At 34.3% G+C, this 18374-nt stretch overlaps 1 protein-coding gene across 5 annotated transcripts in view; it reads right to left on the bottom strand.

Moving 5' to 3' along the window:
* The window catches only part of KMT2E (lysine methyltransferase 2E (inactive)), a 96045-nt gene that overhangs the window by 15389 nt on the left and 62282 nt on the right, over positions 1-18374 (bottom strand). For all 5 annotated transcript variants that reach the window (XM_023640149.2, XM_023640150.2, XM_070265368.1 and 2 more), the window contains 8 exons: positions 17792-17964; positions 14225-14263; positions 10728-10958; positions 10481-10611; positions 9342-9459; positions 8296-8405; positions 6825-7089; positions 5786-5884 (listed from right to left, as the gene is read on the bottom strand). In XM_023640149.2, the coding sequence (XP_023495917.1) occupies positions 5786-5884; positions 6825-7089; positions 8296-8405; positions 9342-9459; positions 10481-10611; positions 10728-10958; positions 14225-14263; positions 17792-17964 (1166 nt within the window). The remainder of the gene's footprint in view (positions 1-5785; positions 5885-6824; positions 7090-8295; positions 8406-9341; positions 9460-10480; positions 10612-10727; positions 10959-14224; positions 14264-17791; positions 17965-18374) is intronic.

Below are 18374 nucleotides of genomic sequence, written 5' to 3'. Positions count from 1 at the left end.
TTTGTGCTTCAATGTATAAACACACGAGCACAAATTTAATTTGAACTCATGTAACTTTACACTTGGAAGAGACTCTGGAGATCTTCTAGTCCAAGCCTCCTACTATTCAACAAGTGGGGAAAACCTAAGGTCCATGTAGTGAAAGGGTTACATAATAAACAATAGGAATTGGGGCCAGCCCAGTGGCATAGTGGTTAAGTTCACATACTCTGCTTTGGCAGCCCAGAGTTCACTGGTTCGGATCCTGGGCGTGGACCTACACACCGCTCATCAAGCCATGCTGTGGCAGGCATCCCACATATAAAATAGAGGGGGACTGGCACAGATGTTAGCTCAGTGACAATCTTCCTCACCGAAAAAACAACAACAACAAAACCACAAATTAAAGTTTTATACAATATTGCAACTGAAAAACTTCACTGAGCAAATTGTTATAATTCATCCCAATTAGAGGTATCTGGTAATTTGAAACTTAGAAAGAATAAGTTTACGAACTGTGGATGCCCCACAGCAGCTTTAGAGGGAAATGCGCTAGTAGTAGGATATAAGAATTGAGAAGGAAACAGAAAATGAAAACACCTAGGGACTCGCGATTTACTTTTTTACCTTGCTACCAGGTAGAAAGTGGCTCTTCTTAAAAAAACAAAAACAAAAAACTTGCCTTTTAAAGGAACAAGAAAGAGCAGGGCCAACCTGCCAAATTACTCTCCCTTATAGCCTTGAAATAGAGAAACTTAAAAATTCCTTACTCAGATAACGTCCGTTACCCTTTTTGAATAGGAATTGGAGATTAATTTATTAATCTTTTAAAAAATGGATAAGATTACTGGTTACCAATAAAATCTTCCAAAATAGTAAATATGGCGTGTGTTGGTATCTCCATTTCTTCTCCACCACATGACAATTTAGTTTATCCTCATAGTACCGTTTCCTATTTGACACTCGTTTGTTATTCCCTGCACCCCAGCCTCTATGAAGGCTTTTCCAGAACAGGGACCTTGCCTTCTTTGTTCACCCAGTACCTTAAATGGTGCTCAGCATATAGCACACACTCACATTTTTGTTGAATGAGTAAGAATTGTGTATACACTATGTAAAGCATGTTATTTGAAAGGCATGTAACTTGACTTAAATAAGATTTTGGAAATCCTGAATTTATTAGGAGGAAGCTAAAGCTGAGAATATTCTCATTTTGTTTGAACAGAATACCTATAAAAATAATTGTTTCTTTTGCTATTCAATATTGCAGTGTCATTAATTATCTTTAGAAATATAATTCCTAAACTCTGATGAAAGAAAATAGAACCTCAGAAAATTAAAATTAGCAATCTGCATCAACTTATTTATGCTATAAGGAGAGAAAAGTGAGATGGGTTATATATGTATCTATATCACATCATCAGATGCCTTTTTCTGGCAACAAATTTTACCCTCCCTAATTATATTTGATTATTATTAAAATTTCTTTTGCATCTTCTAAATCAAATCACTTCCTGTAGGCATTGGTAACAGGGTGGACTCTGTTGTTTAGTAGTGTTTTCCCAGAGTATGTTTGTTCCATGGAATAAAAATCTATGTGACTTCAAAGGTGTTAGCACAAAAAGCAAGTTGCAAGGGTGTACAAGTTTATTAGGAAATGCTGACATAAACAGAATTTCTCAAGTTTTTAAACATACCATATATACTGGGAATCTCAAAACTGGGGACATGGTATGCTGTTTACTAAACTCAACTGGCCACAGAGCTCTCTTTCACAAGACATCATACATTAGAGTTCTGTGGAATAATTTTTGATGTGAAGGATGGGGGCTGAGAAACCTGTGGGGAATCCTGCCTCCTAGCAAGGCCTCCAGGGCTGTACCTGGGCTATAGGGAAGCTTCATTTAGTTCACACTCACAAGCCTGTCAATAGCTTTCCTCAAATGGCTGCCATTAATATTTGGTAGGCTCATTTATGGACCATCTACTTTTATAAAAGCCAGGCACATTTTTTTTCCCTAGGAGCTGGGGCTATGACAATGAGTAAAACTGCAAATTCTTGCTCTTATGTACTCTAGTGATATACAACTAATTCTAGATTATCCTAACTGCCTGACAAATTCAAGAATCTCATACCTAGGTGACTACCCTTTTTCATATCCTTCACATCCTTTTTGTTGTTTCTCAGATTTCTATTTGAAGACCTCTTGAACCACCTTCCACGGTCTTCAGTTTGAGCAATCTGACTATAATAGGCCATCAAGTATTACCAAAACTGTATTCCCAAGGTACAATCTTGCCATAAGTTTATGGAAAATTATTTTGAAAATATGAAAAGATACTAAAAGGAAGTTCTTTTCATGCCATTATAAATGGGGGGGGCGGGGGAGGGCAGGCCTCTTTTTTAATTTAAATCTTTCAAAGGTTTTATTTTGTAAAATAAAATTAACCTCACCTCAACTACTGTGTACTTGGGGGAGTCCACTCAGTAGCGCCCCGGTTTTGGAATCAGGTGAGTATAAATAGCCTATTGTATTTCAACTGCCATAGCTTAACTGAGCTGACTGCAAGATTCTTCCAAGTCAATTCCAACCCACTGCCAAAGAAGCATCTCTTACTAGCTGAAGAGGAAATGCCCAATAACCATCTATTCAGTTCCATACCATTTAGCCACATTTGCTTTTGTAAGCAGGTAACAACTACTTAAGGGGGTTGGGGGGGGGGGGGAGGCATATAATGGAGGGAAAAGGAAAATGTTAATAAAAGAATGGCTTTCTACCCTGGCCACATAGTAATTTGAATAAATATTCTTTCATGAAATCTTCATCATTCAACATTTCATGTGATCTACAACCAACCAACCAACCTTCTCTCCCTATACTCTCCACCCTCCAAAAAACCAGCCTATAATCCCAACCAAATATGATTTATCACATTTATTACTACCTCCAGGCTATTTCCCTTAGGGAAATAACCATCCATTCAATTCCATACAGTTTAACCACAAGCTAATCTGTACTTGTTTAAACCCTACTCATAAGGTCCACTGTAAATACTATCTAGCTCATGAAATGGTCTCTGATCCCCCCAGCTATAAGTTATCATATTTCTATCTCCTTTATCACATTTATTGCTGCAATGTAATTATTTCTGTAAATGCCTCTGAAGGCAGAGACATTACCTTCCCTTCTCACCAAAATAACAAGCCAGCAACCAAAATACATAAATAGACTGGTGCAATTTTTGGAGACTGAGAAAAATGGTAAATATTAGGTTGTGTATGAAACTGCCATTTGTGTAAGTAAAACTGCCAAATCAACAATTTCATATGGTTTAAGTTATGCTACAAAAGGATGGGCTGAAGTATATTTGAGTTTGGACATTATGTGGTATTTATCTGGGAGGAGAGTATGACTGATTCCTTTTAGATCCCAGTCTTGTAAATATACATGAGAACTACTATTTCCTATTATATCCATAATGATTTAAAGTCTGTCCTGTCACAGGAGGAAATTTAAACCAGTTTAACATAAGTTTCTCAGGAGTTGACCTTATCCTTCCAACTACTCATGTTAACCCAACCAATATAAAAGGCAAACACTAGAAACATAAAGGCCGATTAGTATTTAAACTTTTCAAAACCAAATATTTTGGTCCTCACAAATACTAATACTTTCACAGGGGCAGGGGGAAACCATACCAGTTGCTTAAGAATCCTAGGATGGGTGCCAGCCCCGTGGCCAAGTGGTTAAGTTTGCACACTCCACTTCAGCGGCCCAGGGTTTCACTGGTTCGGATCCTGGGCACGGACATGGCGCCGCTCATTAGGCCATGCTGAGGCAGCGTCCCACATGCCACAGCTAGAAGGACCCACAACTAAAATATACAACTGTGTACTGGGGGGATTTGGGGAGGGAAAAAGCAGGAAAAAAAAAGAATCCTAGGATGCATGCTTTTGCCTTCTGCTTGAGTATATCCACAAATTCTATAATTGAAACATCAAAGTAAATGTACCAATTAGAAATAACATTGCAATGGCTGAGGGCTACAGGTCAAGGAGCCAAAGATTTTTAAATATTTATTTCATATCCCTTCAAAATACCAGATAAATTTTAAATATTTACACTTTTTAAGTTTTCCACATTTTATTCCTATGAAAAATACCCAGCTCCACAGCCACCTTAGTGGAAGATGTTAAAATGAATATGCTAAAATGGACATAAAAACTTGAAGTATTCATCTATATTAATATAAGCATACTAATAGGCAAAATCAGGAACAAAAATAGATTTCCAAGTAAGCCTTTTTGTCTCTCTATCCGAAGTTCTACCATGTTCAACATCAGCAAAAGGGTATCCCTCTTTTCTTCTGGGATCTGAAAATGAGGATGTTCAAAGTTTCTCAGCATTGATAGAAGGATATATTTTAAAAGTAGACCCATAGTTATATAAAATTTAAAACAGAATGCAATCTGAGTAAGATTAACGGGCATAGGACAAACCTCTGGGTTTTTTTTTTTCAGTTTCCTCTTTTCTTCAAAGCGATCGTTAAAGCCCTTAAAGCCACTTGTAAAAGAGGTTCCTCCTAGCAGACGCATGCCTCATGGGGAAACCAGTGATACTCTGAATTGATTTTCTAAAACTTCCTCCAGGATTAGTGTAAAGACAAGGCTGTGGCTATTACGGCACAAACAGGCCAATACTGAAAGTCTAGTCAAGAAAGGGCCACAGGTAATTTGCGTAGGTAAGGTAATTTAGATGTAACTGAATCCTGAAAAAGGTTCAAGATAATTCCTTTAGGTAGAAGAACTCCTTTTCTTCTTTATAAGCAACCTCCCCCGATATTTTCTTCTATATTTGTTTTCCTTCTCTCCTATCTCTAACACTATCCTGTCCCATCAGAGCAGTGTTTCTGAAATCCTGATGCTGTGAAACAGTTCTGCACTGCTTTCACAATTTTGAACATCAACAATAGCTCAGAGGAATGACCATCAAGGCAATAAAACAGATTTACACTAAGTAAGCCTACAATGACCAAATTCCAAAAATCCTACCCCTACACCTGACACTCCATGGAATACAGCATGAAAATCACTGAAATAGGAAATAAGAGAGCATATAAAATAAAGGAGAGTGGGGAAAACTGATACTAAGATCATTAGTTGGTGAGTAAAGTCATTTTCAAATCTTAGGGCAAACTATATCATAACACTTTCTTAACTGGCCTAAACATTGTATCAATTGCTAAATTACCATAGATTTGTGAGACAATATCTTGTTCTAGTTTTAATACAGATATTTGCAAATAATTAATACAAAGAATATAAATACTAAACTTACTTTAAGGAAAACCTTATTTTATGATAGCAGTATGAGATACAGAAACAGTAGCTACCAAACGGGGTTTTTTTTGCATAGCCATTTATTTGGTGCTATTATAAGCTTTAAAATTCCATTTTTGTTTTACATTAAATTATGAAGAGAAAGATACATTTAGCTAATGAAAGACATTTTGAACAATAATTCTGGCATTAAAATTTATTAATAGTTCTCAGCTTCAAAAGTGTTAAAAAATTATTTCTAAAATGTCTAATGAACACACAGTAAAAATACATCAGATTAGTGGAAGTTACTTGAATGGTAATGACAAAGCCAAGTAGAAATGCTGAGTGGCACATCATATTTGCTACCGTCAAACAGGGAAGAGTGTAAATGTCCTTGTAAAGGCAGCAAAGATTATTATGGGAAGAGCAGCTGTCACTAAGCCCAAGTGACAGCAGAAAGCAGCTACTGGCTTCCCAACTTACCATCTTCCTTTTCCTTTCTGCAATCTGCTCCTCTGATTCCATTTCAACTTCATTGCTAATGGGAGTTTTTTCTTCAATATCATCAATAAAATCTGGTTCCTGAAAGACGGAAATGACTGCTTTATAAAAACTACTACTCCATCTACAAACTAGGGACATCGACCTAATTTAAACGTCTTTCAACCACAACTAATTCAACATATAAAAAGCGCAAGCCTACTTAAATCCATTTCAGAAATTTAAAACTGATTCCTAATTGAAGAAACTTTTCAAAATCATGGAATCAAATAATTGCTTTTTAAAGTTCTAGTCAATAATGTTCTTATCAATAGAGCCCACAAGGTCAAACATGGTAGCAGGGCCTTATGTTTATATTCTTCCCAAAACATAAACATACAAGTATTTCACAAAACCCACTGCTTCGAAATACCAAGTGCTCAATAAATGTTTGTTCAATTTAAAACTTTACGGAAATTATTTCTAGAAGATAGGGTACTGGAGGTGAGTAAAACCTTACTTAATTTTCACATTTCAATAGTGCCTTCTAACTTCCATTTGTTTAGAGGACATATAATAATATATTTCCTCCTGGGGCAAAAAGTATAGGCCAAACCCCTTCCCCCAAATTATCTTAATGGATACTTAGAATTTTCCCTCTAAAGTCTTATCTGTCACCCTTATAGAATTGATTTATGTCCAAAATATTAAAGAAAAGGAAATTTTAGGACTTCAGACTTTAAATAAGAACATTATGAACATAGAACAGTGCCATCTGGGAGAATCTTTTAAATTACCCTGTCTTAGAAACATCTCATATTGAATGCTCCAAGGATTTGCTGGCTGAGTTGTCTCTTAACAGTTTAACAAATATTGTACAAATTCTAGCAGAACCTGTATTTTACGCTTATAAGTACTTCATTACATAACAGAATGGACTTAAAAATTTTAAACCATTTTACATAAAACAAAAGAGAGGTTCAAACACGACATTATTTTCCGCTGTTAACTCCTGTCCGTAAGAGTCAGCATAGTTCCATACCTGATTATTTGACACTGACAGTCGCAGTGGAGACGGCTTTATCTGTTTAGTTTCTGGGCTCTTCATTTTGTTGGTTGTTCCCTCACAATCTAAAGTAATATTCTGATTTTGTGGGTCTTTTTCCTTTGAAATATCTTTTTCTTTTTTTCCTTTTTTCCTTCTGGTCTCATAACCACTATTGATGTTTTCCGTGGATTCAGAACTACGTTTTAGTACAGGGCACTCTGGGTTTTCTTTGAGGCATGCACAATCCACCTTGTACTTACTGGAAAGATAACCAGTTTAATATTTATTCAAGACAAACTGTAAAATTTTCTAATCCATTTTAAGCTACAACTCCACAAAATTGTAGGCTGTTACTAATTATAAGCAATACTTACCTTTCACTGATTTGCATTTCTGGTAACTATCACAAAAGATCGTACTTTCTCATAAAAACAATGTAATAATTAGAAATTGATTTCTGACCAGAGATTAGACCTTCAATCACAAGGATAACTAGTAAGTAACGGTTTCTAGGAGGAGAAAACTCCAGTAAATTACAACTGAGTCTTTTTAAGCAATATGGTACTGTGGCTTACATTAAGGCAAAAACCTAAATATGTTCAAAAAGCCACAGGAGCATTTTTTGGAAATCTAAAGTTCTAGCAATAGGGGACTAGATAAATGGCATGAGCAGTAAAAATAAATGAGCTAGAGCTACACGTAACAATAGAACTGAAGCTCACAACAGTAACGAATAAGAAAAGAATGTAGCATAATACAGTAGATAATTTACATAAATTTTAAAATATACAAAATACTAGATACCATTTAGGGACATATGCAGATATAATAAAAATGCTAAATGCACCAAATCAAAGATGGCAGTTATCTCTGCAAAAGAGGAAAGGGAGATGCAATCTGGCTGCTAAACATGAGGGGCTTCAATGGACAATGTTTTATTTCTTAATTTGGGAAGGAAGCACATGGACTTTTGTGTTATTATTATTTATGTTTTTTATATTAAACTTTTAAAAATTTAAATTGAAGTTTCTATACTCAGAATTAACTTTTTTCCCCCTAGTGTTTCAGAACAATAATGCTCAGAGTTTCCTCACAGGATCTCCAATAAACTCAATTTATAGTGCGAAGAAAATTTGGCACAATTTCTTTTGTTTTGAGGGGCAAAAAGTAAAATTATCCATTCCTACTGATTAACCAAACTAACTGTATGACTAAAATTTTACCCTATAAAATAGAAGAAGGAAAAAATTCTCATTTAAACTCAGTGTTTTATGGCTGAATTATGATTACTAATTATAATTACTATGAGCATTTACATTACAATAATAATTAGGGGAAGTTTGGAAAAGTACTAATAAGCAACAATGCTGTAATGGAAGCTGATACCAAAATGCTTGTTTTCAAGTACTTTGAATTGCCTCATGATAAATAAAAAAAAAATAAGAAACTAGAGACTTGAACTTACCAATTCCCATAGTCAAAATCAAAGGCAATAGTAATTTCAGTTCCCTTTGGAATACTTTGTATAGAATAAATGTAAAGATGTATGGTTCCATCTTCAATTTCATGCCTCACCTGTTAAAAGAATAATTTTATATTTCTATAAATTACTTTCTGCCTTTAGAAGCATCTCATCCAACCATTAGGAAAACTATTCAAAGTAATTCACAAATACGACATGGAAAACATGCCATTGATTATAAGACTTGTAAACCATAAGTCAGTGGTTATCAACTGTGAAGGAGGTACGTCAGTGCAAGCTTGATGCACGCTCTACAGCCCACCAGGTAGCATTAAACAGAAAATACTGTATTTCATCAATTCTATGATGCATATTTTTTTACCTTTTAGCATCTCTGAAATTGGGAGTTTTACAAGTGATGGCATCTTTGATTTGAGGAAATGCAGTAATGGTCCAGTTAACACTACACTTTCTGTGACAGACACTGTTCTAGGTACTAAACTCCTTTAGTCCTCATAACACTTTTACAGATAAAACTGAAGCACAAAGTTACAAAGTTAGTAAGTCCAAGAGAAGACGTGAATGTAGTCTGCCTTCAAAACTTATACTCGTAACTGTAACATATAATTATAAAATTAAAAACATTTATTTTAGCATGTAAAGAAACAAAACCAGAAATATTCCATACTCCACACTAAAACACAATTTTATGAAAAATTTTGTAGTAGCACATAGAAAATCTTCTTTAGCTTTCAGCTTTGTCATCTACTTTGATCAAATCAGAGCATATATTTGATCCATAAACAGAGCTTTCAGGATAAATGTTAAGTCCAATATTTCCTCTTACAAGGAACTTCACAGTTTCTTCAATGTGCCAAGTAATATTTTAAGTCCTTACAGCCAATATCACCTAAATTTTCATAATGGAAAGATGCTGGGCAGTATAAACTGCATTAACAGTTAAGTATTTTAGGCTACCAGACTTTTGTGCTTAATACAGATTCCACACCCTGAACCCCAGGCTCCCCAAAGGATTTCTATAAGCTTACCTCTGCATTGGGTGTACAAGAACGTCTGATGAACCGAGCCTCATTCCCAAAAGTCCTTGCATCAACACACATTTCTAGCCCGTGAAATTTAGAATAGAATAAAACAAAAGGGTATGGTCTAAAAAGAAAGAAATGCATTATAAACTATTAAAATTTTGAGTTTAAGAAACTTCAAAAATACTCACAATAAGGAGTGAAGACAAGATTTGAACACAGGCAGTCTGATACCAGAATCCATTCTTAACCATTATGCTAGTTCATGCTAATAAGATTTTTACCTGCTCCTATAACCTTGCTTAAAGGTAATTAATTGAAGGTGGAAATTCACATTTACAAAAGGAATGACTACTACTGCCTTTACAAAAGGATTCATAATTGGATACGTTTATAGTCCCTATCTCCTGGTGCCTTTAAGTGTTTGATTTACAGCACTGTTTCAGATCAAATCTGCTATACTTTCAAAAGGGAAAGATTCTTCTGTATCTTTCATATCTTAAGTAAAATCTCAAGTTATAAACAAATATTTTTTAATTAACATGGACTGAGAATGTTATCTCCCTCGAGACATAAACATACTTCTAGACCTCAGGGAAGCAGTGGCTATCAAAGGATCACATCAATTCCTCCAAAAAGCCACAAACCACAGAAGAACCTCCAAAGCCTGCATGACCAAGGAAGCGGGAGCTGAAAGTGGTGGCAACACTGTTAAGCCCAGATCAACGTCCTCTCACAAAGAGGAAGGGTGTGCCTGTGGTCACCAATGGTCCTTTCCGGTTCTAGCAATTTTGTTACAAGGAAATAGGAAGGGTCGTGGATGGAAACGGTACCTCATAATCTCAGGTAAGCAGAGTCTTTAATTAAAGTGCACCTATATTGCTGCAGTTTATCTTTGAAGTAGATTGTTTTAGGCATGTCAGCAAGATACGTGATGGATAAGAGACCGAGGACTATATCTGCATTTTTTCACGTTATTATAGTTCAAAAGTTATCATTAGTCACTGTTCAACCACACTACCATTTTAAATATTAAAATGATCACTTAAGAAAACAAAATACATATAAATACAGCATCCTGGTACAACAGCCAAAAATTCAATACTTAACTACAAAAACTAATGAGGGAAAATAAATGAATATACCTCTTAAAGAAATACCCATTTGCTTCAAACTGTTCTCTGAGCATAAACTTCCCTCTGTATTCAATGATAAGTGCATCAGGAGGCAGATCTTTTGCAGATTTCAGGATTTTCTTATTTTTTTGTATATAGCTCTAAAATCAAAGAAATGTTGAGATTAATTAAACCTGACTGCTTTTAGTCTAACTACTTAAGATATACAGTAGAAAAAGGTTTTGTTTTATAATTTTTTGGCAAATGATATACTTACCTCTACAGGAGGTTTGAAGAGCAAATTGTTGGTATTCAAATCTGATTTATTTATCTCTTTTTTGTCATTTCCATTGCCTAATCTCAGAGCTAGTCTTTGTGCCTCCCTTTGAACACCCTCACTGTATTGGTTATTATTTGCTTCTTCATATCGATCCATCCATGCTTTGATTTTTGTCTCCCATCCAAAATTTGCACCATCAGATGAAGGATCAATCTCTGGAGCTGAACCCTGAAATTACAGCAAACTAAAATTAATATCTAGACAAAGTATTCATACACACATACACAAAAAATAAATCACAATCTATATAAAAGAACATAATATAAACTAGAAATAATGCTAGGCTTTCTAAGCTGGTCCTAGTGAAAAGAAGATAATAAATGAGCAGCCTACTACATTTTCATACCGCATGCCAGACAAACATGAGTTGGAAAATGGAAGGAAGCTGAGTTAAGTTGGAACAGCAGAAATTCAAGCTTCACCATCACTATTGTAGCCAAATGGAGGCTATCAATAAAAGTGTAAATACCCAAAACTTTGGAGCCATTGTCAACTAACAGTTAAAAATAGATAGCACATAAAATTTTTTATCTCAAAGACTGCCACTATCTACTCTGCACTCACAGTTCTAGTTAACCAGAATAAATTAGCAATTATTATATAAACTACATATACTGCTCATTAAGTATAAACTTACTTTCTAATATACAATTTTAACATTTTATAACAAAAACACATAATTTAGTGTAATTCCAAGAACTATAATCAATTGTCCACATGATAAATTTGACATGAGAATTAAAATGTCTCATAGAATGTGAAATGACCCAAAGTGGTCCATAGACTAAATTCATGGTTCATAATAAGGGCAAGGACCTTCAAGCTTAAGTGCTTGCTCCTCCTCTAGATTCCTTATTAAAATCTGTATGATAAGAATGCTAAATGCCAAGTAGTAAAAAATTACAAGGGCCGGCCCAATGGCACAGCGGTTAAGTGCGCATGTTCCACTTCAGCGGCCCGGGGTTCACCGGTTCGGATCCCAGGTGTGGACATGGCACCGCTTGACAAGCCATGCTGTGGTAGGCGTCCCACATATAAAGTATAGGAAGATGGGCATGGATGTTAGCTCAGGGCCAGTCTTCCTCACAAAAAGAGGAGGATTGGCAGCAGATGTTAGCTCAGGGCTAACCTTCCTCAAAAAAAAAAAAGAAAATTACAACCTCTCTTCTTAATATGTTACAAAACAAAAAAGGAACCCTTTTCTCACTGGAATGCAACTTACAGAAAGGCACAATTACCATACATTTTTAAAATTTATTAAAACCCAGATTCCCACAATTCATTCTTATTTGCAATCTTAGGATGAAACACACACACAGACACATATATATATATATATATATATATATATATATATATATATATATATATATATACTTTTTTTTTTCTTTTTGAGGAAGATTAGCCCTGAGCTCACATCCACCACCAACCCTCTCCTTTTTTGCTGAGGAAGCCTGGCCCTGAGCTAACATCTCTGCCCGTCTTCCTCTACTTTATATGTGGGACACCTGCCACAGCATGGCTTGACGAGTGGTGCATTGGTCCACACCCAGGATCTGAACCAGTGAACCCCAGGCTGCTGAAGCAGAATGTGTGAACTTAACCACTACACCACTGGGCTGGCCCCAGGATGAAACATATATTTTATCTTACCATTAGCATGATTCAAATTTATAATGGATTAAACACATGGAATTTCAGTTTATTTGTAAATGCTCTTCCTCAATTTCTTTCTACAATATTGAACACTTTGACAAGAAAAAAGACTATTTCTGTAATATGCACAACCTAACAGAACTGTGAAATTTTAAAATCACATTAAGATTTCATAAAGATCCTTATATATCCTGTTAGACATATACATGTGTACAGTTATACTTACTAAAATTTAACATCAGTTCTCCTTCCATATAAGCAACTAATCTTTATTACAAAAAGTAACATTCTTTTCTACAATGAAACAAACTACAGTTAAGTTGCTCAACTATTTGATAGGGGTATGCTTATTTCACCAATTGATATTTTATGTTCTTACCTATTCTAGGTGATGATCCCTTGAGAAAGAACGGTTTTTTATACAAATATGATACATTATATATCAAGGCTTTCCTCAGCAATCTATTCAGTTTTTAAATTTTTCTTTTTAGCCTGCCCAAAAGAAACCCTCTACTGACCTGGTATATATTTAATACAGCTCTTCTCTATCTCTTGAACCTTATAAACACTACAGAATTACTTATTGGAATTGTAGTGATCTTAAAGAAATATCTTCAAGCTAATGAAAATATATTTTTAAAGATGCACAAAGCATTTTAAAAATTTTATTTCCTTAGTCACTTCTTCACATAATAAAATGAAAATATTTCAGTTAAGTAAACGATGCTCCTTCCTCATTAAGCCTGCTGTTGAGATAATTAGATAAAGTAGGAAGCAAAGGACAACTGCTGGAGTATCAATAGTTTCAACAGCTGAATCCAAGAACTTTTCAGATCTCTTTAATCTGTGTCAGAGAAAACCCCATAAATCCAAGTTGAATATAATAAAAGTATAAAATCACCAACTTTAACATATAAGGAACATTTTATGAGGCTTTGGACTTGCAGTATATTGAATGACACCATGTGTTAACATTCTTGAGAAAGAATTACAAAACTACGCAAGAATAATCATTAAACAGTTGTTTAATGATTTGTTTTCCAGGAATGTGGAATAAGGAATAATTATTACGTTTCCTACTACAGGGACAACAGATATACCGTAACATACTCCCACAACCTATTTTAACATCTGACAACTTGACAAACCCATTACCCTTGAGGACCTAACCTAGAAAGCTATATTAACACTCTAGAGCTGACCTCTGTAATCTAACACAAATCTATCTTTTAAGGAGGGGCAGAGCTGGGGAGCCTTGCTTTTCTCAGCAATCTTGGCATCTATAAAATTGAGGATGTATTCTAATTAATTCAAGGTACAAGTGGTTAGTTTGTACTTATTTGGTGGATTTATGATGATTTTATAGTATTTTATAACAACTGACTTAACTAAATCACTAGAATCCCAACTATACAAAAGAGTAAATTTTCAAATTTCAAATGTGATTTTGCATTCATATGTCTAATATACTAATACAAAGTGATACTGGAGACATGGAATGCAACGATAACTGAAGTTCAAATTAGCCCAAATTTTAATATTAGAAATTAGTTATATAGCCCTCCTCCTTTTGGTTAATATTTTAACAGTATTGATAAACTCCAAGAGTGGTATATGAATCCAATTATAATTCTCTATGGTCCCACTTCTGGTAAATATAATAAGCAACATAATGACAAACAATGAAGAGAGCATAAAGTAAAGATTATGGACAAGCAACCACTTAGCTCCTGTATAACTGACAGTTGATAATAAGGGCTTAAATTTAATGTACTTACCTTAACTCTTGATGATTTCCTAGAACCTTCACGAAAGGCCTGAAATAACATGAAATTCTGAGTTAGTTTTTTTTTTAACTGGATATAATTAATATTTAAGAATCCTTCAGTTCACTGAAGCTTTTTACTAAAGTCTCATAATAACAGAAAGTTTAGTAATAAGCAACAAAGCCAGACCTAGGAGAATGTTTAAGTAAATAAAGTCATGTACTAGAATACTACTCTACTATTAAAAATAGAATGCAAACTACAGAACATGAAAATATGTATATGACACAATGCTAACAAAAATTCCAGATTTTCTGAGTGCTCAATATTACAACCATGGAAAAATAATTTGATAAAAATTGGAAGGGTATTAAAAATATTACAGTAATTTTTTTCAAGTCATGAGACAAGTTTTGGGGGTGATAATGTTATTACTTTAATTCTCTAAGTCAACTAGCAAGTAATATTTGAACATTTAGTGGGGCTTAAGTAATCAGCGTTGTGGTCAACAAAGTTGTATTTATTCAATAAATATTTAGTGAAAGCTCACTAATCTGCCAGGTCCTGAAGTGTTATTTAAGATTTAATTCCTATCCTCTTCACTACCCACCCCCAAAAATGTAAACTTTATTTAGAGAGACTAACAAACATAAACCTAGAGTAAGCAATACAGATCCAAATATATTTAAGTGCCAAATTTATATGTAGACTATCTTTCAGAAGTGAACAAGATTTACTTTTTAAAAAAGGCGAAGAAGTTTCATGTAAAACATGGAAGAAGAACTAAGTGAACTGTAGAGAATGGATATATTCAGACAGACGAACACCTGAAAGGAATACAATCCTGGTACTTACAGGAATATGAAAGAAGGCATGAAATAGGAAGTGATATGTTACACTCGAGGAAAAACTAATATACCACGCTTGTACTTACTGAAAATAGTATGACATAAGACTGGCTAAAAAACTTACAATTGGGTCATGGAAGCCTTATTTTAAAAGTTACATTTTATGATTCTGACTTCAATACTGTATGTTCTTCACTATGATGGAGGAATCCACGAAATACTTCTGAGCAGAGAAGGAATATGAGAACAATACTCACAGGAAATATCATAACCCAATGCAGAACGGATTGAAGCACAGAGGATAAAGTTTAATTAAATTAAAGATAAGAAGATATTATTGCACTACTATAAGGTAATGAGGGCTTAGACTGGGTTTGTAGCAGCAAAAGGGAGAAAAATAACATTTTGAAGTGACATTCCAAAAGAAAATCAATAGTGCTTTTGAGAATAAATCTGAATGTCAAAGACTAAAAATGATTTAAAAGCCTTTTGAGTCTGGATATTGGCTGTGCTGCTGACACAAAAAAAGAATCTGAAGGATGGTCAAAGAAGATAGGAGTTTGATTTAGAGAGGAAACACAAAGAAAAATGCTAACAGAACATTCTTAATATGTGCTGACAATGGTTTTATGAACTAAAAAATTAAAATCAAGTTTAAAATTCTTTTCACGATAATATTAGAAAATATTACTTTTAAAAATCCTAATATGTGTCACAATACACAATCCATGTCTTTTAATGCTTTATTCTGCATTATTAAGTGTTAATACTTCATGTCAAAGTCCTGAACCGCTAAAACAACAATACTTTAATAGGGTTTTATGAATACTTTAAAACTGTCACCTGTCCAGAATGTCTACTGTTAACTCCATTCACATTTTTAACAATTAGGCATAACAACAAGCTGAATAAAAAAAGTAAAGGTACATATATCCTTTTGATATATATTTTTAATTACATATTGCCCCCAAATAATAGAAAAAACTTAACCTAGAGCAAATTAGATGTTATATGCCCAGTTCCTGGATTTTTCCTCCTAATCCTTGTCAAGTATTACTAACTTAACACAAGAGAAAAATGTCTTTTTAAATTTCAGAACAATATTCTGAAAATAAATGACATGATCCAAGAGCCAGGACCGATTTATTTTAAATAGCCAAAAGTCATCCCAGCCAGAGAAAATGCAAAATCTATGCTTTATTCAAAAAATAATTTGTTAAACCAAATGACCTAAAAACAGAAATGCACAGGGCTAAAATTTCCAAGTAACTTTTATGCAGTAAATAAAGAGGAGGGGCCAGCCCCGTGGCTGAGTGGTTGAGTGCACACACACTGCTTCAGCAGCCCAGGGTTTCGCCAGTTCAGATCCTGGGTGTGGACCCAGCACCGCTCATCAGGCCATGCTGAGGTGGCGTCCCATATAGTACAACTAGAAGGACCTACAACTAGCATATACAACTATGTACTGGGGAGCTTTCAGGAGAAGAAAAAAGAAAAAAAAGACTGGCAATGGATGTTAGCTCAGGTGCTAATCGTAAAAACAAAAACAAAGAGGAAAGCATAATTTGAAAGCAGTAGATCAAAAAGGTGAGTCAATACCTGAACATGAGTTCCTAAATTATAAAAGACACTTAACAAACAATCTCTGTCTTTGTCATCTACAATCTGAGATGAGGAAAATAACAATGAAACAAGGCAAAATGTGGTTAAGTGCTATAATAAAAGGTTCAAGTGTCATGACGAGATGGAAAGAAAGATGGTAATATTTGGTAGGAGAAAAGCAAATTTCATGAAGGAAGCAGTGCTTGAGATAGGCCTCAAAGTAGAGTAGGAGTTTAAAAGACAAAGATGGAGACGAGAATATTCTAAACGGTGGAGGGAACAGCTTAAACAAAGATAACATATCCAGAAAGCACAGGTGGAATTTGGTAACAGAAACTTGTCCAAAATGGGTAAAATACAGGTGCAAGAGTAACAGAACTGGACAGAGACAGGTATGTGAACACTGCCAGAGTCAAGGGTTATTTTAAACACGGGAGGTTAAATTAGAAGATGAAAACTGTATTTAAAAGCACAGGCTGCCTATTAAATAATCAAATAATATCACAAAGAATTACTCAAGGAAAAAAAAAGGCTTTTCTGGGAAACTCTGATTTTATACCTGGGTATAATTTCTCTATAATAGCAATATAGTCATTGTGAAAAGTATTTTTTATCTTGTATGACAAAAATCTTCATTAGCAGTTGTAAGAAATGTAATGAAAAAGTGGCTTACGTATTGTTTTCTGCCATCATATCCTAGAGATAATTTATCACATAAAATTTAAGTGAAAATATCTACATGGTAAGAAATTCAAGAAATACGGAGCCTTATTAAAATGATTAAATATGATTCAGAGAACAACAGCTGTAAACAATCATTCAAATCATTATACGCTCCTTTACCTGTTCAGAAGCTATTAAAAATTTAGGATTGTTATTTCTGTTTTCTACAACAGCAATCTTTTCTATTTTATTCTAGCTTTTGCTTTTCTATGACTAGTCTCATTAAAGTGATGATTTCAAAGCAGTCTGCAAACATTTTTTTAACACATTAAAAATTTAAATGAGTTTAATTAAGCTTAGATCCTGCCACCTTTTCTAGCAACTATCCATTACTCTCCTGCCTTTCCTGTAAAACTCAGTTCCCACCATCTCCTATGTACTCATCTAAAAAAAAGGAAAAACTTACTTTTTTACATTTTGCAATGTTTTGTTCTTTCTCGCCACTTTTTTTCCTTCTTTTATCATTAACCTTGGAAACTCTTGAAGCAGTTAAAGTAATCGATGTTGGGGTATGCTGAAACGCAGTATATAATTCCACAGGAACCTCATCACCACTCTCGGTTGCGCTAGTATCACCATCTTCAAAGGCAAAATAAAAAATTATTGCACATGTGCTACTTCTATTTCAAACAATAAAATAAGACAGCATTCCACATGACAAACTCTTATATCTCCATCTTTCTAAAGAATAAGCACATTTTTTCACTTCCTCATCTCACTCATAATTAGATACATTTAAATGAAAACTACAAATATCATTTCTCATACATTAAACTAGAAAAGATACAAAAGTCTAACAACACATTCAGGTGGTATGACTGTGAGAAATAGGCATTTGTATACATTGCCAGTGCGAATTCAAAATTACCTACGAGGTGGAATTTAGCCATATCTAGCAAAATTACATATGCACTTAACCCTTTCATTTAACAATCCCATTTCTAGCAATCTGTCCAAAGATAAAATGGCAAAAGTAAGAAAAGGCATCC

Source organism: Equus caballus, chromosome 4 (assembly GCF_041296265.1).
Source record: "Equus caballus isolate H_3958 breed thoroughbred chromosome 4, TB-T2T, whole genome shotgun sequence".
Classification (NCBI taxonomy): domain Eukaryota; kingdom Metazoa; phylum Chordata; class Mammalia; order Perissodactyla; family Equidae; genus Equus; species Equus caballus.
Note: the sequence above shows the minus strand (reverse complement) of the source record. Positions and strands in the feature narration are given on the sequence as shown.